At 40.7% G+C, this 22316-nt stretch overlaps 1 protein-coding gene across 1 annotated transcript in view; it reads left to right on the plus strand.

Moving 5' to 3' along the window:
• The window catches only part of LOC121912715 (ephrin type-A receptor 10-like), a 154555-nt gene that overhangs the window by 111280 nt on the left and 20959 nt on the right, over positions 1-22316 (plus strand). Inside the window, exons 6-8 of the mRNA XM_042435059.1 lie at positions 10355-10479; positions 12675-12993; positions 14617-14725. Of these exons, the coding sequence (XP_042290993.1) occupies positions 10355-10479; positions 12675-12993; positions 14617-14725 (553 nt within the window). The remainder of the gene's footprint in view (positions 1-10354; positions 10480-12674; positions 12994-14616; positions 14726-22316) is intronic.

Genomic DNA, 22316 nt, shown 5'->3' on the forward strand with positions numbered 1-22316 from the left:
TATGTTTGAAAGATGGAAGAAAGATGAGAAGAGATGCTAAACAAGAAGAACTCCGATTGACTTCTGAGTACACGTTTCAGTTTGACTATTTGAATATTTATAAGTTTGAAACAATTTCGGATCACGCCTTCTAGCCATTGTGACAGAGACAAACTGTCAGGCAATGTTTTTTTTTTGTTTTTTTTATTTCCTTCCTCGAATGAGAGCTCCTCAACTGTCAAAGTGCAAAACTCCGCTTCTTTGTCATTGAGTTTCCAATAGCTTTTTTTTTTTTTCTCCTCACTTTCACACCTCTCTACCTTCTCTCCCCTCATCTCCGCCTCCAGTCCTCTGCATGGAGGCATTTGGATCCTTTTTGCCTCCTTAATTAGAAGTGATGGGAAGGTGAGGCTTCAGCAGGCACCAAATGAATAGAGTCATCAAGCTACTTTTCAGGACTATAGCCCAGCCACTTAAGACGCTTTGTCATCCTGTGATGGGAATTTTAATTGCCTACCTCTTGGCTTATAATTGGAGTCTATGAAGAGGCACTCTCAGGGTCTTTAGTATCTGTGCTTTGTATGTGGATTTATAGGCTGTTTCTTGTTGTTTAGAGAATTGTGGTGTTCACTTAAGAGACAAAAATAAATCTTGGAGGTAGATGATGAAACACACACGCACTGTTATCTCATAATCAGAGTATAATACAGGGCTTGAGGGCTGTCTTTGATGCACGTCTTTGCCAAACCCCTCTCAGGAGGGGAGAGAAACGGGTGAGAACATAAACCCTTATCATCGCAAAGAGACTAGAAAGAGAGGTTCAAACTTCAAAATCATCTTTCATTTTTTTTCTGTCTAATACCTTGTAAGGTCTTTATTGCGCCTCCGTTGAGAGAGAGAGAGAGAGAGCTCGGGTGTGTTTGTGCGTGCCATGTTTGTTTTATACGGGGTTTGTTGCTGGAGGGCAGGCGAGGTTGACGACGTCCTGCTGTGCGAAAGAGAGCGAGAAGGTTGTGCAGCTGTCTTTCTGAATGACAGCGCACTCCTCTCGGATACAACAGTAGGTGGGTCACACACAGTTCAGCTCATCAGACCAATGTTGCGCACACACAAACACACGCGCTCTCACTTATTTCTCATTCACTGAAGCCTTGCTTTTACATCATTTTCAAACAATTGTCTTCAAAACAATATATGCGGTATACATTATACAATCCCTGACTTTGAGTATTTATGCTTATGTGTGTGTTTTTGCCTTACAAATACACAATATACTTTGACTCTGCAGTCCTACTCACATTCTCCAAAACCTAGCATACACTTAATGCGATCACCTCCGATGTCAACATGTTTGACTGCACTTGAACTATGTGTCAGAAAGTGGATGTTGAGATGTGTGCATGCGTGTGCATGCATTTGCAATCCTTGCAAGTCTGTCAGGGCAGATAGAGCTTTCTTCGCCTTCTTAGCCAACCTCCTGCAGCAGGCTTGGGTCAGTCACTGTGTGTGTGTGTGTGTGTGTGTGTGTGTGTGTGTGTGTGTGTGGCCTGGCTTTTTATTTGTCGGAGGCTCCGGGTTGAGGCTGTCTGGCTTAATGGACATGTCGTGATCAGACCTTGCCTCTCCCTTTAGGCTAAAGCACATCGGGCCAAAAGAGTGTTCTGAATCAGTGTGTGCAGCTGTCAAGAGCAGTTTAAGCAAGTCAGCCCCAGTCGCCCTCCTCTGTGTGAGATGCCAAATTTCAGTAAATGCAGAGCCAACAGGTTATTTGTGGTTTTTGACATACAGCAGCTCCTTGTGTTTTCTCTTTCTTGAAATATTTAATAATCTGATCCAACAACGGTCACTCATGCCGTCTGTAATTGGATGTATTTTAACATTGTCAGGGTGCAGACATGCTTCATCCTTTCATTGTAAACTTATATTCAGGACCTGGTGTTTCTGCGTAGCTGGATTATGTTGATCAGGCCCCTCTGAATATGTCATATGGCAGGAGACTCTCTGTCCCGCTTGCTTGTTCGCTCACCCACCCACCTACTGACTGACACATTTAATCAGGCTATCACTGAGACTCTCTTCTTTGTTACACACACAGAAACCCTTTTCTCACACACAAACACACACTCAGACACACACACACCTTGGTGGATCATGTCCCTGCAACATATAATCTTGTAGTTTAGATGGAAATGTGCCCTATCCAGGTGTATTCCCCACACCGAATCCTCCCCCTCGCAGACCAAAATATCCAAATTTGTATGTGTGTATGTGTGTTTCACCTCTCTAAACACTTTCCCTCCTCTTTTTTTTTCATACACTGATATGCATGATAATAACCATAGATAATACCTGTCTCTGACTGCATCTGCTCACCTCGCCTCTGAGGGAGGATCCTGGATAATATAATTTTTTTCCCTTCCTCCCTCTTGCCTCCAATCTTCCTCTCCTACTGTTTTTCTGTCTTATGCTCCTACTTTGATTATTTTGAGTTGTGTCTATATGTATTTGGAATGAGGCGTCCATGCGGTCGAATGCTGATAGGCCAGATTAGACAGTGAGTGGTAAGCGGGGACAGGTTGCCAGATAGCGCACCACCGCTGGCGCAGGCTGATAGCTACAGATTAAAACAGCAAGGCCTGCTGCAAGATAGTGAGACCTGGGTGTGGTAGCTGCTCTCATAAACAGCATCATTAGATTGGGACGTAATCACATGCATGCACATATAGCCACCTGGTGAACCTCAAAATGGTACTGGTAGGATGCTGTGACTGTGAGAGTAATTGTCGGGAATCGTCTGTAAGGTTTGTTTCAAGTGTCCAAATGTTTGTGCAATTTTACATGCCAGCTTACTTTAGCAGCCACCTTAGAAATTTTTTCTGATCTTGCAGTTAACTGTGCATTTTTGTACATAAAATGTTGTACTTGCATGCCCTAAAATGATGCTTTACAGGAATAATATTGTATATTGTCACCCACACCATTATGTAATTATATTTATATACAATATATACATTAATTACAAATGTTAATAGATTTGTCATTCAAATCTGAGGGAAGATTGCTTTTAATTGTCAGTGATTTCATCACAACAGCTAGATGCAATTCTACAATTCCTACCTTTTTCCTTGCATCAAAGAGTTGCTGAAAACCTGCCTTTAATTTACCCATACAAGGCATGAAGTGCAGTGCAAGGTTACTGTCTGAGTAGAACAAGGATACTACATTATTTCTCCACTCCAGTGATCCTTGGAAGTGTGCAGCGGTGGATTCTTGCTTTAGTCTGTCAGCATATTTGATGTTGTTCTAATCTAAGTGAAATCCTGTGAGGAACTACTGTCAATTTAAAAGTAAATGATTCATTTTCTAAAAAAAAAATACATATTATTAATTGATCAAAAGTCTCATTGACTTGGCATTTGAGATTAAAAAATCTCTCTTACAAGAGCCTCTTGGCCCTGTTAATTGTTCTGCTGCCTGTCAGCAGAACAATTAACAAGGTTGCAGACATGAAAAAAAAACAATTTATGGTGAAAATAAAGAATAAATTACAGAATCATAAAATGTTATAATCTACAGGCAGATGTGCCCAAATCCAAGTCATTTAGAATTACTTTAAATGCGTCCAGTGAGACCAGCTCACTAGACGCATTTAAAGTACGAGGATTCAGGTGATTTTGCAACTGATTCCAAGTGTAACGGACATATGTTACACAAGCAGGGGGAGCAACATACTTAAACGCCATTTTCCCGGTTCAGTACAGATTTTAGGGAGAGATAGTAGGAATAAGTCCTCAGAGCGAAGACAGTAACTCCCCATAGTTTTCTAAAGGATGTAGATCTGTAGGTAAGATGGAAGCAGACCAAGAATGGCCTCATAAATAAGAATATGCCAATGGTTAAGTGTATATGTGATATGACAAGGCAGATCAACCAACCCGAGCATACAAAGAGCAATGGTGAGTAAGGGTTTTAAGATTTGTAATTAACCTCAGTGCTCCATGGTAGACAGTATCCAGCGCGTGTAGGTATTGTGAAGATGCATGCATGCATATAACATCACCATAGTCCAGCACAGACATAAAGGTGGCAACAACAAGTCTCCTTTTGGCCTTTGGAAAAGCAAGACTTGTGTCTAAACTAAGAACCCAATTTCAACTTCAGTTTTTTCAACCAACTGCTGAATGTAAGGCTTAAAAGAGAGATAGAGAATCATCTATCACGATTCCTAGATATTTGTACAGACAGAGATACAGACTCAATCTCAGAGCCCTGAAAAAGTTGTGATAGATGGATGGTTCAGTGGCTTTGATTTTGCATTTAGAACGTCATCCTGTAGACATAAGCTGAAAAAGAAGTGAATAAAAGTGAAAGTTATCCACGCAACTCCTTGGCCATTTGAAACTTTAATGACTTTATTAAAGAAATGCACAGGCAAATGTACACTCCACTGGGATTTTGGATCCATTGACAGAAATGCTTGCGGCAGCAGGTGTATAAAAAGCCCCTGGGACAGCTGAACCAAAAGAAACTAAATGTTCCCACTCCTCCGCTGTCAGTCACATAAATCGTTGCACCATCCGTTTAACCCCAGGTAGAAGCCAGTGGTGCTGTGCCCAGAGGGAATGGAGCTCTTGCTTCTCTGTTAACCCTTTGAACATGAACAGACCTGACAGATACAGCTCTCTTAAATCACTCCCACCTGTGACTTTAGAGCTACACACTCTACCATCTTGTCTGTTCATCCCCGAACACACGTGCAGTCACTCACCGTTTTTAATATGCGTATGCACACAGAAGTGCGTAAAGTATGCAGCGGAGATGGTGAGAAGCAGAACAATGAAACCCCCTCCTGACAAGATGGATGTCATCTAGGCAGAGGCACAAACAGGCCTGCAGGGAACAGCGGATTCCCCTGAGAACCGAGCTGGAGAAGGAGCTGTGTCGGGGAAATGGAGAGATAAGGAGACGAAGAGACAGTGAGAGAGAATTTCCAGCAAGAGGGCCCCGTGGAAGTGAGGAAGAAGAGGGGAAAAAAGTCAGAATGACTGCGAGATGTTCAGCCCTGCCTGTGCCGTCGCCCCTGGGGAGAGCGGCTCCTCTGCCTGTCTCCTTTGATAACGAAACAGAGATGCCAGTTGCACCTCAGCTGCCTCGGTACACATGGATGCAAGAGCCTACAGCGGCGGCTGCCATTTTGTGCCAAAGTCTATTCATAGATCTACCTGCCATAGAGACCTGTGCTAGAGCCGCCACATAACCCCCAGTGTCTGCATAATGACAGGCCTGTAGTGGCGTTGGGTATCGAGAAACAGTTTTGAACTGGAACTTATAGGAGCCTTTGGATTCTTTAAGAAACAAGCTTTTCAATTCCACTTGTCAGTTATTGAAAGCAAAGTTAGGACCAGCTGTGTTTCTGTGCCAGCGCACGTGTAACAGTAATGATTGAGAAAGTTTAGTCACTACAAGAAAATATCTTGCATGTTACAATATTTGTCGAAATACTGAAGTGATACCGCAGTGTTGCGTAAGAATGCAGCGTTTTTCATGTCCTCAGTTGTCATAATGTTCCACAATCCACTGTTAGTGTATCCAACTCATGTAAAAGGCAGAAAATACTTAAGTTGTGCATGACTGTATATAAGGTATAAGGTAGAAACTTTAATGTGTCATAATTTATGCAGAGTTGGTGTCAAATCTATTTAAAATAAAGACAATTTTTGATTTTCACATATTGAAACGTATAGTTTCTCACACAAATAACATGAAAATAATCAAAACCAGTTTGCAACAGCAACTGAATTGATAAGAAGAACCAGAAACCGAATTTATATAATCTCAATGATACCCAGCTTCAGCCTGTACTCGCAGGCTACGTAAGTTTAATCACTGAGAGGTACAGCTGTTTGCTTCCTGGTTGCTGTTGTGTGCCAAACTCCATCTATTATACCTCCTCATGCTTCACTTTTCTTTCTCATCATAGTGTCCCTTTGAAGTCTATAGACCATTATCTGTATCAGTGATTGGTATATGTACTGCAAAGGTTTCATAATGGATCTTATCAGAAGCTACTGTATATGTCTTTGTGACGAGTGCCTCTTCCATGTGATTTCGGCGGTATGATGAGGCTTTGAAAACGTCTGCTGTGCACTTCCACAGCAAAGCTGGAGAGGCTTATTGCCCACAAGGCCATCACCTCTTCTATATTACTTGTGAAAATCACTGTGCAATTGTGTGTGTGTTTTTGTTTGTGTGCGTGTGTGTGTACATGTGAGTGCAAAAGCCATTTCAAACGGCAGACGGCATCGATTTCTTCCTCTCAAATACAGCGCCAAACCCAACGCCACCCACCATTTGCTGCCATACACTCTTGTGTGTGCGTTGTGTATCGGAGAAGAAGTGGGCGTATCGGTACTCGTGCCTGTTTGCATGTCTTGGAAGCTATTACATCCACCAGAGTAGTAATTAGTACTCAATAGCTGTGTGCAAATACTTCATAGCTACTCATGATATCAAAATTTGCAATGTCAGTAGGCAAATTTTGTTGGTGAAAGGTGTGCAAAATTGACAAGCGTGAAGCTGACAGGAAATAAATAAATAAATCTCATCTTTGTGATTAGTTGTTCTCAGAGGACATGTTCTAGACAGTGTGACAGGTAATAAAGTGTAAGTAGCAGAATCATACACCAGCAATTTCAAATTCTGATGCATTTTTTCAATCTCATAATAAAGTATGTTATAAGAGCTAAAACTTCTTCTGGTGTTAGGAAAGGTCACTCTCATTTGCATATGAAAGGATCATTGTATAAACTTGTGTTCATGCATATGGAGTAATGCACATTGCATGGTATACACTAATAGCAATAGTGAATTTCTCATGGGTGCAGAAATGTACTTTGGACGCCAGTTTGTCTGCCGTAGCGATTAGAGACCACTTCTTCCCTGCTGCAGAGGTGGAAACACCACCTTAAGCGATGTCTTACTTTTGTATTCGTGCATGTGCACCAATAGAAAAATTGTCCACACTTGTTTTTTTTTTTGTGCTTGATTGAGCTGTGATGTGATCTGGGGTTTGGAGGCAGGCACCAGTCCTATGCATAATTCAGCATGCAAGGAAGGAAAGAATAGCAAACAATAGCCTGCAGTTGTAGACGGGGAGAGCAGGTTGACACTGTGTTCTTGGTTTGGTGTGTTAAGCTGAGTTTCTCTTTGTGTTTTGGGGGGGCACTCTGAGAAGGAGAGGGTGTCTGCTAGAACTTCCTACAATCTTTTCTTATCACTGTCCTTTTCACTTGCACATCTCACATGCACTTTTTATACTTTGTCTTTCCCCCCCTTCACTTGTTGTCTTTACTGTACATGTAATATGTTCATACTTTCAAAATGCCACTAACTGGCATGATTAAAGTTTTCTGGACATCATATTGTAAGTATTTAAAGATTTTTTTCACACCCAACCAATATGGACCTGAAAGATAAGCTACAGTATGTTTCAGAGCATCTCAAGTAAAGCAGTTATCTCCTGAGATTGTATTGCGTTCACCATTGCGATATGTCAGTCTCATTTAAGTTTCACAGTAGTTCTATTTGGATGCATCATGTTATGAGGATGAACTAATGAGGTGGAGTGATTCACTTTCATATTTGTACTATTTCTGTAGGCCAGTGTTTCCACTGATGAAATAATGTAAATTAAAGCTTTCATTACACAAGAGCTTAATTTGTGTGATTAAATATTGCCTCGAGACATGTTTTAAGCCATATAGAAATACTTTGCTTTGAATTTTAATTTGTGTCTAATAGGGTCTTTCCACAAAAAGTTCAATTACCTTTTAAAGATAATTTTAATATTTATTCCTCCTCCCCCATTGAAAAATCCATCATCTAAAAATATGCAAAAATTGTCCGTTCCGAAAGTTTAACTACTTGACACAAGATGTCTCCCACTTCATTGAGAAGTCCATTCTCTGTGTGTGCTCTAAAAGTTTGAAGTTTCCACCTTACACATGCAATTAAGTTGCATAATGGACCACAATTAGCTTCCAAACTCGTGACTATGATGTCACAAAATCATGCTCTTTTGTACTCGTGTGATGAATGTGAAAACGGCCTTCTAGTGTCAAACTCTGCACGTACGTCATTCTGCATGGTGAAGCTCAGTCATCCAAGTGAGGTCACCATAAGAAATACTTGTGAAATGCACAAAAAAAAGCACAGTAAAAACGTGCAACAGGTTGGCTTTTTTAATCATTTTAAGAAGGTATTGTGCCTACATTAATGACAGCATAGTAATTTTCGTGGATTACTAATTGCAACTGCAGTGGCTTAACGGCACTGAATCCACTTGAATTATTTTTTTAATGAAAAGAAGTTATGTTGAATCATTAATCTGTTTACTAGATTTCACATTATGATTCTACATATTCAGATTTTTAACAAGCCGGTATAAAGACAGAGCTGCATTCATACTGTACACCATTTGTGAGACAATCCCCCCCACACACACACACACACACACACACACACACACACACACACACACACACTCAGGCCAATCATACAGCTTGAATTTTCTTCCTCCTCCAGTCTGCCTGATTGGGCAGACATAAAAAGCAATGATAGTTTCTGCACTCACTGGCCTGACTGATACGCACAAACACACACGTACGGCTACACACACACATCTTTCCTTCATGATACAAAAAGTCACAGAAGTCACCATGAATAATGGATAATACCTGTGTGTTCAGAGACATCAAAAAACAGACAGATGGAGATGGACAGCGAGAGAGAGAGAGAGATACAGACAGATCGAGTGTGTCTTTGTTCCGCTGCCTAAAATGACGGTATTATCTTCCTGTTATCTTCTTGAGAGGAGGACAGAAGGAGAAGAAGGAGCTGTGCAGATGCTTTGTGTGTGTGTGTGTGTGTGTATGTGGAGGATGTTGTGTGTTTACATAGTTTTGCTCATGTATGAGTGACAGGCAGAACATATTCATTAGTGTGACATATTCATTAGTGTGGCCGTTTTCAATAGAGGAAAAGAGATGAGGTGTCGGTGAGAGGTCAGGAAAGAGATGAGCAGCGAGTGAGAAGAGCACAAAAGATGAAGCGAGTCAACTGACGGGGAGAGAATGAGAAAGCGAGAAAAACAGATGAAAAACAGGAATAGCATCGGGGACAGAAAGAAACGGCAGGAAATAAGGAAAAGGGACTTCAGTGCCATAGAAAATCTGGAGGTGTTTCAGTAAGTGGAAAACAGCAATAATTATCATTCAGTGCAAAAAAAGATGACAGAAAACACCCTTTAGACTCCCTTGCTACTGAACCTAACCCTAATGGCCTTAATGGCATCGCTCCTCCCAAACATGAAGGCCGTTTGACTAAGCTAACTGCACCCCTTTATTTTTCTTAGTCTTTTTGAGTGACAACCCATTTTGCTTCTTCATTAAACATGGCATAATTAGCACTTAAGCAAGAGTGGGTGGTGCTTACTGATTATCATACTATGCGCTGCCTGTCATTTATTGACAGAGAAACAAAGGACTGGTCTTTCCGTAGTAATGATATTGTTTGCTTTGCAAGCTAAATTTGGAAAGCACCTTTTCGTCGTCCTTTTTGTTCCCTATCATAATCAAAAAGAGAAGAACTATCTGTCAGGATAAATTTCACTGCCCGCTCTCCTAGATGGAGTCAGAAAAAGTTCTGAGGTCATTTTAATTGAGAGACTCTGAGAGGAAACAGGGAATCCGGATTAGGAGCGTCTCCATCCGTTAGTCTTGTGTCGATACAGACTTCAAGTCAATCCATATCTGTAGTGATCTATTGTCAGTCCCAATGTACCGACCCAAGCTCTGTTCAATACCACACACACATACACCGTCAAAGACAAAGAAACGTATGCAATGTGTGTCCATTCATGGGACTTTGAGTCCGATGAAGTTGTCGTCTCTGACACGTCTCCACTTGAATAATTAACCCATTACCTCTCTCCTACCTATTTCTGCACTGTTTCTTTCTCTTTCTTTGTTCCTTTCCTGATAGGAGATCATTGTTGGACTTTCCCATCTGCTCTTTAATGCCAACACTCCACATTTCTTCTGCTGTCTTGCTTCAGATCTGAAAATACTTTAGGGTATACTAAGTATATCAGTGCTAGCCTTCTGGCAAAATCCACCCTGAAAGAGAATTCACTGTACAGTATTCCTCTGTTGACCTTTGTCTGCACAGTCAAGCTCTGTGAAAACTGGAAATATCGGAGGGTAATTACTGTTTCTGATGTCCTTGAGGAAAGTTCTGAAGCTATTGTGTGTATATTGAATGAGACTGGAATTCCCAAGCTCAACTCTCTGTCTTCTCCTCTTTCTCTCCCTTGTAGCACCATCTCTGATAAGTGAGCTGCGAGCAGAGAAGATCGAGCAGAAGAGCATAACGTTGGTGTGGCGGGAGCCTTCCTACCCAAACAGCAGCAGGACTGAATATGAGGTCAAATACTATGAGAAGGTAAATACACTGTTATATCAGTATGTGATATCCATATCTATATCTAAAATCAAGTAGCCTATTGGTTGAGCATCAGTTTGTGTCCGTTGAGATAGCATACACCCCCAAATCCACCATGGTGCACTATGCTAGTTTCCTAGCATAAACCAACACTGGTGGCTTACCAACGTCAACTGCGGAAAGTGATATATTGATAGTTGTTGTGTGACTTTGGTGTAAATCAGAGATGGTGTTTTGACATCTCTTTCCACTTGATTAAATCCTTGTCTTAAACTGTTAATCATTAAGATATTGTTCAAAAATCATGTACTTTATAGCGCATATTAAGCGCCACTGACGTATGAGCCTGAGTCTGTATTCCTGCCACATTTTCTTATGCTTTTATGGATAACCACTGTAATTTCATCCGCCTTATCACACTCATTTAACATAGCACTTAGTCAGATTGTGGCCACGCCGTCAACTGTCATCAGTCTTCACAGTAAATCTGTCATGCACGTAAACCACAGCTGTCACGCTCTCGCTTCTCCGTTTTCATACGCTGCGTTTTCTAGCAATGCCAGGTCTTTGTGTTTGGCTGTGTCACACTCTCACCCATTTTCACACCTCCCTCTCTTCTCTATGCTTCACCATATTTAATAAAGCCCCGCTCCTTACTGCTCTACTCCCACATCTTCAGAAAAAAAACAAAAAAAAAAAAAAACAAGAAAAGATTCAGGAGAAGAGTGGGCTAGGAAAGAAATGAGAAAACAGAAGAGATAACAGGGAATTTTCGAAGGAATGAGATGCCTCTGCGATGACCGAGGGAGAGAAAAGGTTGGAGAGTATTAGGGATGGGGAAGATGACTCGGTGGAGAGATGGTGATAGAAATGATGGAAGACGCTTTGAGAGACTAGAAACAAAAAGAAGGAAGCAGATGAGGGAGAGAGTGTAAGGGATAGACAGAGTAACAGAGTGAGACAGGAAAAATGTTAAAGGCCATGAAATGAAAAGGCAATACAACTACACTGAAAAAGAGTCCATTTAAAGGAGATAATATGGCTTTGCTTAGTCAGTGTATTGCCTTTTTTTTAATCAAGATACAGCTTTACAGTATGGCTCAACATAATGCTTACTGATATTTTTAAAAATTACAAACATATGAGCTGATTCATCTGAATCATAACATTGACTATTAATGTGACTGATTATGTGCAATAATGAGTTTATTCATAACTTGATATAACAAATATTACAAAGCGTCATTTCTGTGTTTTCTTCTTTTTCATCCACTCGCCTCTTCATCTCTCCTTTTTTGTCACATATTAGCTCACTCCACAGGAGTCACTCATTATACAGTAGATTCCACTCTTTTTCTCAGTTAATCTCTCTTTATTTCCCTCTGCCTGCGTCCCTCTCTCTCTGACTTTTTCTTTCTTTATTCCCTCCACACGCAATTCTATTCTTGGACTTACTGTAATGAAAAAGTCATATGCCCGTTACCTCATGCGAGCGGCGTTGCGCACACATGACCACACTCGAAAACTACACTCGCTTTACCTCTTAATACCCTCGCATGTAAATCAGATTTATCATCACAGCTGTTACACGAGCTCGATCGGAGTGATCTTATTGATATGCGGAGGGAGGACATGCAAAAATACAATGAGGACTGTTTGTTGAAACAAGGCAGAGATTGCGTCGAACAGGCAAAAACAAACATATCAGACAACAAGTGGAGTCATTATGGTAATGTGTGTCACCTACTCACTGCAGCCATTGTGCCCACTTGTGCAAAGTGTGACTCATTCTCACGGATGGAAACAGATGAGCGTTAAAGAAATTATTATTATTTTCTAAAGATCTCTCAAATTATTCGATACATGCAATCATTAGTGTCTGGACTTAATTTTTTTTTTTTCCTCCCAAAGGGCAGTTTTGATACTTCTCAATTAAAAGCAGTTCAACTGCTGCCAAACACTCTCACTTTTAAACTTTGTCTGACTCTCTGAAACACTCTGCAACAAATGAGACATAACCAAAGCTCTTGATTTGGTTACAAAATTGTTTCGCATGTCCTCCAGCATTACAAACTGTGCCTTGGAATGAACAAGGCATCTCACAAATGGATTCCTCCTACTCGTTTCACTTCTCCTCCTGCTGTTCAACTCTGTCTTTGTTTCCCTGTCTCTCACATCGCTTTCTGTCTCCACAGGAACAAAAGGATCAGAGTTATTCTACTGTGAAGACTGCTGCCACACGGATCAGTGTCAACAACCTCAAACCTGGCACCACATATGTCTTCCTCATCCGCCCGATCTCCACGCCGGCACCCTCCTCATCCCTGTCCTCCTCCCCTCTCTCATCCTCCTCTTCTTCTTCTTCTGCCTCCTCCTCGTCCTCGTCTTCTTCTTCTTCTTCATCATCATCCTCCTCATCGTCATCGTCCTCCTCCTCCTCCTCCTCCTCCTCCCCGCCGCCCATCGACTACGGAGCATACAGTGCTCCCCTGGAGCTGCAGACACTTGGCGAGTGTGAGTAGCCGTTTTACGCCTCCTCCCCCCCCTTCTCCTCCTCACTTTCTCTCCTTTCTCTTCACTCCCTCCTCTCAGCACCACCAGGCAGATTGAGATAGGGGGTTTGTGTAGGCACCTGGCCAGCCCACACAATGAGACATGCTGCTAGAGTGAGAAGGAGAGGCAGAGGAGATGTGGCTGTGTCTGAGATATGTGTGAATATTCAACATTTTACCAGTAAGCTGTGAAATGGTTCTTCTTTGTGAAAGTTGATACCACGTCTCTCGTGCCACCCCAGTGTCTAGTTGTGACTCGATGCATTTTATGCCTTGTGCTTCTCATGAATTCTTTGTTTTGATCCTTTTAATTTGATCCAGAAAAGGGATTTGGTGAGCATTCATAGTCTTATAGTCCTGCGCTGCTTCACATCATTAGGTATTGCAGGCCTGCAAAAAGATTTAAAAATATTATATTATCATTAAGCCTAATAACACGATTATGGCATTTATCTGCCAGAAGAATCCTGCATTAGACAAATGGAAATGTGCATTAGACAAATGGAACTATTTGTTGGTCGATTTTAAGCAAACTGGAAGAGTTGGCAGGTGGACAACTGTAACACAGATGGAGAAAAAAAAAACTTTTTAATGAATGAAGATTAATGTTCAGTTTTATGACGATAATTAATGGCTACTGCATGCTTAGCTCTGATTCAGGACCATATACTACGCTTTACAGTGCTGTGTGAATACCTCCCACTACTATTTCAGTCACCTATCCACTAATAAAAACCACATGGTAGGAAATCTTCCTATTGTCATCTAAGGTCCACTTACTAAACTCTTTTTTTTTTTTTTTTAAGAAGAAGAAAATGACACTTAAATTCAGTCAACATTTAGGAAACACACGAAAAACAGATTAAACAGAAAATGAATTCATCTACTGGTGTCACATCCACTCCTACTTTATCTTATAATGAAAACTGAACAAGTATACAAAATGATTATTAAAACACCTTAGTGAGGAACCAGGTTGGAAAAAAAGTGCAAATAATGTATCCAAACATGTATGAAATAAGCATAAGATTTGATGATTACTTATAGTTACAGTGTGAAATAGTCCTTTAATGAAATCATATGTTCTGGATCATTATAATTTAAGTTAAAAACCATGTTAAATCAAACATGGTGCAGGACTCCTTCCTCTCTGCTGCTTCAGGAGATCATGTAATGTGATGGTCTTTACTGAAACACAATGTGACGTATTGCTTCTGGTATTCTGAGTTAATTCGGTGGAGCAGAGGGTATGTATGTAGACAATAGTGTAATACAGGAGGGTCGTGTATTAATGATGTAGGGGAGGTCTTGGCTTTCTAATATAAAAAAATGTCAGTTTACCTTCCACTCTGTATATAAAATTAATTTGGTCCTCATCGCCTTTCTATTTGCTCTCATCTCCTGTTCTTGTTTACATGTAATATACAGTACTGTATGAGCCTTGCATGCCGTTGTGTTAAATTGTGCATATATAGTGTGATGATGAGCATATGCAGTGCAAAAATGCCTGTGGCTCTTTGTCCTGGCTAATAATTGGTGTGTGTTTTATTCAGAAGCATATTCATTGATATATTTCCATTTTCAGTGGCGTTGGCGTCCAGCGAACAGAGTCCAGTGGTGATCATCATCGTCGTGTCTGTGGCTGCCCTGATTATGCTGCTCTCCATGGGAGTTGGACTGCTTATCTGGAGGAGGTAGATATGTGTATACAGACATAAACACGTGTACAAATAACAAATTCACTATCTACTATACATCCTGTCATTCTCACATTTTAATACCCTGAGCGTGTTACACAAACATACACGGACATGCACATGTGTACAAACACTCAATCATAGACTCAACCGTAGATTTCAGTCAACTGTCACACACTCCACCGTTTTAATCCAGATTACAGTAATCCAATGATAAGAAGAGTCCCTCTATGAAAGGAATCTGTAGCGATGTTGAGAGAATGGCGGAAATTACACGATCGCCAGTTCCACTCAGCGTCGTTTTAATATGCAACATAAAGAAGTCAGCTTGATAATGGGGCTGTCTGCGTCAAGGGGGGAAATGTTGGCAGGGTCAAAACCTTTTTTGATCTTTTCTAGGGGGGGGTGGGGGGGGTGGGAGTTCACAGTTCTTTGCTGTCTAATTAGTTTTCACATGGGGAAGTGGGAAACAGTAAAGAGATGAAAGAGAGGTTAAAGTGGTGTCACTTGTGTAACAGCTGACACATGGTTAACTCAGACCAATCATTTGCTTCATCACTTGGGCAAAGTCCAACATTCTTTTGTGCTTTTCATAATTAGAGTGGACTGTTCCAATTTATTATTTCACCAATTAAAAAAAAAGATCTAAAGATGACTATTACAGGTGTTTAACCAAATGAATGGACTTGAAGGTGGCCATGTCTTTCTTCACTACTAATGTGACCTCATTTTTCAGCAACTGCTCGGTCTTATTAGATCAAAATTCTTTCAACTGAAAGAGTTTCATGGTGGCAGGAAGAAACCATTCAGACAGCAGCAATCAATACAAGATGCTTTGTTTCTTTATTTTCCTAAGAAGGTTTAAAGTAGCAACCTAGAACACCAAATTCTGGGTCAATACGGGTCGATTTTAAAAGTGTAGTTCATGAATTGAAATGTGGACCTTGATCTTTAATAGTTGAGCTAAATTCGATATGTTGCTGTTACACTTTGACTGTGAAAACATGTCAATAGTCAAACATTTACTCTGTGTATGCACCGGCACATAGTCCACTTATGAAGACAATACAGATACATATAATGGCTAGTACACATTAGTAAGACCCTAAAAACTGTTAAAAAAAATAATGGACATAGCCTCCATGACGTCACCCATTTTGTGGACTCCTGTACTGAAGCCTTGAGTTTGCATTTTGAGTGACCATATTTGGACAAGAGGGTAGAGCTGACACTAACGCTAGCTGCTAGCTTCCTAGCTTGCTAGCTTGGTTTGCATGGTGTATTTACAGTCCATGGTTAACTGTGATAATGCTAATACTAATGCTAATTTTCGCTAGTGAAAAAACAGGCTTAAAACCATTAAAACAAAATGTACTTGCTGGAAAAAATTGAACATCCAACTCCTCCAACTACAACCAAACACTGAACAAGACTTTTAAGGCAACCAAAATGTTACAATTAACTTTCATGAACTGAAAACACACTGACATAACGACAGCTACGGCTACGCATATGATCTGTGAATTGTTTCCTAACCAACATTCGCCATGTTAGCAACTTACCTGTGACGGCACCCACCTGTCATTCAAAGCAGCCACACCCTTAATTATGCATAACTTTAAGCCTTAATAAAATTTAAACAGGTGAGTTGTTTAAAAATTCACCCCCTGTACAGTTGTCATGAGTAGGGAAATTAGCTATAGAGACCAAAACCGTTTTTTGTACCAGGCTGTAAACATGTTTATTTCTGCTGTAAAGTTGGGTATTTTAACATGGGAGTCTATGGGGATTGACAGCCTCAAGTGGCCTTTCGAGGAACTGCAGTTTTTGGCACTTCCGCATTCATTTTTCATCTCCAGAGGTTGCCGCTTGAGCAAGTCCTGCCCAACTTGAACCCCTTAACTAATAAACAGTAACAGTAAAATCTTTTCTCTTTACTCTCTTTTACTGTATAGAGGTTGAATCATTATGGATGGTATCAATTGGCTATTAAGACTTGTAAAACAGAGCTTTCCAGGAAAAAAGGGTACTTTTATCAAGATCAATTTTGTATTTTATTAGAGAGAAAACCTAAATGAGAAAAGATGAGAGTTAAGTGAAACTGACAGATAAAATCATGCATTGTCTAACTCCTTTATCACAGTTTGTGAGACTTGAAAGTATTATTTTTGACTTCTTTTCAGACTTTCTGACAACTATTTCCTAAATTAATTTGTCTGAAGTTTATGATACTACTAAAGTAACACTCAAACACTGTCTTTGAAGTTTATGATACTACTAAAGTAACACTCCAATACTTTTAGAAGTTTATGATACTACTAAAGTAACACTCCAACACTCTTTGAAGTTTATGATACTACTAAAGTAACATTCAAACACAGTCAATCACCCAGCTACTCATTCAACACTATACCACTATTCTGTGTCATTTCAGGCATTTTAATGCATGTGTTACTGACTTGTTTATTGCACTGAATATATCTTGCCATATACTAGCATGTTGTATTCAGTCGAGCAGATAGGGGTGAGGAGGTGGGAGGGCTGAGGGGGGAGTGCATTTTCAGCTTACCATTCCAGCCACTTTGCTCTTTGACTCCTATCCAATTCTATATTCTGCCAGCTCGCCTCACACACGCCCACACAGAAAAACATCCACTCACACAGTTGCTACTGTATACTCCATCACACATGCAAGCAGATGAGTAGGGAGCACATATCTACGCCCACACAGTTACACACATACACACATGGCCAGAAAAACAATTGGGTTTTTTTTTTGCTACTTCTTTTGGCTGTACCGCCACAGCTGGACCAGCCCTATAAACGTCTGCGCCATGTGTCGCCACTTCCTATATCTGTCATTTTAAATTAAAATCCGTCTAGTGTTTCATACATGGTCCAGCCATATACTAGGTTTCTACCCAGTCTTGTTTTCATTTCATTTGGCTGGTGTCCAACTAATATCTGGAGATTTTCAAATGCATTGTGGAAGCATTGATTTGCATAGTTTGTGTACATTCTCTTTGTCTTCCCACGCAAACACACACAGATCACCATCGGAGTCACACGTTAGCAGGATAAAGTAAAACAGGCCTTTTCCACAGCTGCAGCTACCTGTATACAGAAAGGATTGTGATTGAGAGACCACCAGACCAATTCAGATACACACAAACAGTGGAGTCGACCAGGTGTAGAAATGGACTGTATTCACTCACAACAGCACTATACAGACTGGTGCAGTCAGTCAAACACCGATAAAGAAATATATGGGAGAGGCGTAGACATAGACATATATACACAAACTCACCCACTCACTGTAGAAACAGACAAAATATGCAGAAACTTCCTGAATCCTCAGTACACACATATATGTTCTTGCTTTGAGGAAAAGCAGCATCATCCCCTCGCGCACAGCCCAGTATTGAATAATAATGCTTATCTTTCTCTCTTTTATTTCCATCACTGCATTCATTGAAAGTGGTCTCCATTGTTCATCGCTGCTGGACCATTAACTTGCTCTTCATGTTTTGCATAGAGACAAAGAGGGGGAATGGCTTGATGCCTCAATTACCATGCTCTCGTGTTTGCAAAGACAGCCAGCTCCCGGCTACAGCTGGAGGGTCTCAGTTACATCTATCTGCCCGCTCACACAGACGCATGCAAATGAGTCCTACTGCACACACATGAAGGCATGGACGCAGGCGTTCGCATGCATTCGAGGCATGCATTACATTTATGGATATGCACGGGGATACTTTGCATGCCCCTGAAAGCCACTTAATCAGAAAATTTGACTTAATTTTTCACTGTTAATGTAAAGTATGTGTCAGCAGCTGTAAAATGTGCACATGGATTAGGTCTCCCTCTTCTTAACTATTTCTGTCGAGGTGGCACTAAAGTTCAAAACAAACACGCAGCTTACTTGCTTATTGTTTAAATGTAAGGGCAGGCAGTAGCATGGGTGGACTCGCCGCACTGCAACAGAATGTGTCGCCCCCCTTATTAGTATTTTTGCAGGTCCAAAGAAGTAGTGGCATCAATTTTTTTCAGATTTGCTCCCTCAAATGGTGCATCCCAGCCTCTGTAGTGACTTCTTCATTTATTCGGTGATGATATGTGATATTCTCACGTGTTTTAGCTGTCACGGTGGTGAAAATTATTGTTGAGGTATAACAAAAGCCAGACTTATACGAGGCTCAGTTTCAACAATGGCTTGATGAACCATAGCTTGAAAAATTGGCTCCTTGAGATAGAAGTCAAGTGAAAAAAAAGCACATTCAGTGTAGCATTCCATGTTGTACTGTGTTTCATGCTATGCTGTGTGGTCATGTTAACATACAGCTGCACCTCCCCTATACACATGTCACATGTCTGCACCTTATGTGACTTGCTGTTGTGCGGTCAGTGTGTTATGTACTTAAAGTAAGTCTCCCTCGCTGTTAAAGTAGTCATTTGGAGCCAGGACAAGGCCAGCTCTGACTATGTCGGTGCCCTAGGCGAGATTTAAATTGGAGTCCCAAAAAGTGCAACAATAGTTCCTCCAGTCCAAGAACTCGCACTAAAATGAAGTGTAACAATGATACCTCCAGCCCAGACAAATCCTCCCTGTTCTCTGGACAAAAGGCAAGTTGGGGTCAAGGTGCCATTCATATTCATACATATCATATTTCCCAAAGCTGTACAGAAGCAAGCATACCTGTCAGTAACTCACTTCGTGCCCCCTCCCTTATTTGGTGCCCTAGGCGACCACCTATGTTGGCTATGCCACGGGCCGGCCCTGAGCCAGAACATCACTGTGACGTACATTGAAAATTATTCAGAACTCTCAACAAGAATAATGTGAGGAAATGTACTGATGGGACAAAGAAATGAATGAATACTTTGTATTTTCCTCTCTTTGAGACCTCCACACCCTATCTCATTCTTTCCTGTCACTCCACACACACACACACACAAACACACACACACACACGCAGACATTGGTGCCTGACAGAGTTTGATAGAACCACAGTTCCAGGGCATTGCCCAAACATTCTCCAGGAAGCCCAGGCTTGACTGGTCAGTGCAGGGATTGTTTACTCTTCACTGGCCATACCAGCTTGCATGTGTGTGTGTGTGTGTGTGTGTCTTGGGATTGAGTGTGTGAGTATGTCTATGTCTGGTGAGTGAGTAACAAGGTATCAGGAGCAGGAGATGGAAAAGAGATCAAGAAGAAAGGAAGAAGCGGGAATTAAAGCAGAGAGGGTCATTTCATGGGGCCATTGACTCTTGGTGACAAAAAGTGGGATTTGAAGGGGAAAAAATGAGAGTAGGAAGAGACGAGTAGGCCAAGAGAAAAGGTCTTAAGCACGGCAGTGTAGTTTCCTGTGTGTCTTGTACAGATCAGTGCTTTCATGTCTCAAATCAGACACAGACGTCTTCCATTTCAAATGTGAAAGTCATTCTAAAGTGCTCTTTATCAGTTTTGGAAATACAGCATGTAGCCATTTCATTTTAAATCAGCATTACCTCATTTGTAAGTTTGGGACTGTTAATTATTCTTAACCTTGGCGTAAAACTATAATGTCTTTAAGGTTTGTGTGAGACAAAGTTTCCGAATAAAACTACTCATATCGGCAGGGATCAGCCCAGTGTAGATTTACCTGGAATAGCTCTCAGTAATAGAACAAAACAAATGTGTCAGTGTTTTAAATCTTACAAACGAGTTGTTCTAATGGATAAAATTTATGATGGATAAAACTTAAAGTGGCTTTATGAAATTCCCTAATTTCCCATGTATTTTGCCCCACATAAGTCTGTGCTGGCCCAGTTCCTCTCTGCTTACCTGTCAGCTATGATTCTATTTCTACTCTAACACCCATTATTCATGTTATTTCCATAACTGCACTTTATTTTAGATGAGAATTCAGGTAAGGCGAGGAAAGAGCAGGCAGTGAATAGACTAAATTTACATGGCGTCTGTTCCCTTTTTTTTTTTTTGCTTTTAAAGCTCTCCTGAAAACAGGAGTGTGAGTGAGCTGTATGATAATTCACTTGAAATTGCCATTAAGGTGCTTTTAATATACGGTAAGACCAATGATAATTTTGTCAACCAAAATCGTGATTACTTTGTGTTTACACCATTAGCATCATGACAATGATGTCATGTGCGGACAACATGCTGATTCTGGAAAATACACACAAAAAAAACCCTGCTCTACAGTTTCTTTCACAACATATATGATAAAAAAATACTCTAGTGAATTAGAGCACTACAAGCTAGTCACTCGTGCACATTCAAAAGAGATTTCACCTTACATGGCTCCCTTTTTAAAACATAGCTCCCATGGGAAAGATACACTACACCCTCTATCTTTTAAAGATTCTGCATTTATTTCCCGATGCTGTGTGCCAGAGATGATATTCTGGCCAATGAAACACATTCACCTCACACAGTTATTAAATAGTATGATCAAATGTAAGTAAAAACTTGCTGAAATGACTTCAATGAAATAGATTTCACAACAAATGGATACAGTTAGAATTCTTGCCAAAGTTTAAAGGCTCAGTTCTTGCAAATAACAACAAAATAACGTCCCTAACCAATGCACTATTAACTCATGAATGATGTTTGCTAAAAACTATATAAAGTTGAAAGTATTTACATATTTGTGACCTGTTTTTAAAGATTTACATCTTCAGTAGGAATGAATGAGCTTGGAGCTGAGAACCACAGACTCTCTGACTGGGAATGTCAGTTTTATGTCATTTGTTGACAATTACACCATATAGAATAGAAAAAATATTGAATATAATACTTAATTGTTTGGGTTAATTTATCCTTTCTGACGAAAATTGACAGTTTAGTCTTCATTAATTGCATGAAGACATTCAAAACGACTAAGACTGATATGTAAATACTTGCCAAAATTAACATTTGATGAGGTTGAGCTGACAGTGACAGAGTTTGGCAAGAATTTTCAGTGTTTTGGCATCCAGGCGGTTCTTTCTGCCTCTAGTTTAACCATAGCCATCTGGTTCCTCTGAAGTGTGAAATTTTAAAAATTGGTACGAAATTCTGGTAAAAAGTATAAAATTGGAACAGCCTTGGGACAGATTAAAATGCTGGATAAATTTCATTACATTTTCAAAGGAATGGGTCTATGATTATTTCAGTGATCCATCAGTCCAAAGTTGTGTTGACTGACCATCTTTTTAAAGTAATGAATAGAGCAGGATTGACATTGGCACCCCCACCGCCCCCCCACCCCCTTTTTTTCTTCCCAGCAGCGTCTGCTCGAGCTCCTCCAATGTAACTCCTGCTAGCGTGGTGCTGCTCTCGACCTCCTTCTCCACTCTTCCTCCTCCTCCTCCTCTTCTCTCTCCTCTTCCTCCCTTCACACAGCTGATGCCCAGGTACACTGGCATGTCTGCACTCCCCTCCTCCATTAACCCCCCCCTCCCTTCCCCTCCCATCCTCTTTATCCTCCACATTTCCTCCCTGTTGTCCTGCCATCTCTTCTATCCTTCTGCGGTTTCTTTTCTTCTTTCTCTAGCTTTCCTCTGTTGAATTCATGCCCAAAAAGAAGCCACCATCTAAAAAGAACTA

Source organism: Thunnus maccoyii, chromosome 15 (assembly GCF_910596095.1).
Source record: "Thunnus maccoyii chromosome 15, fThuMac1.1, whole genome shotgun sequence".
NCBI lineage: Eukaryota > Metazoa > Chordata > Actinopteri > Scombriformes > Scombridae > Thunnus > Thunnus maccoyii.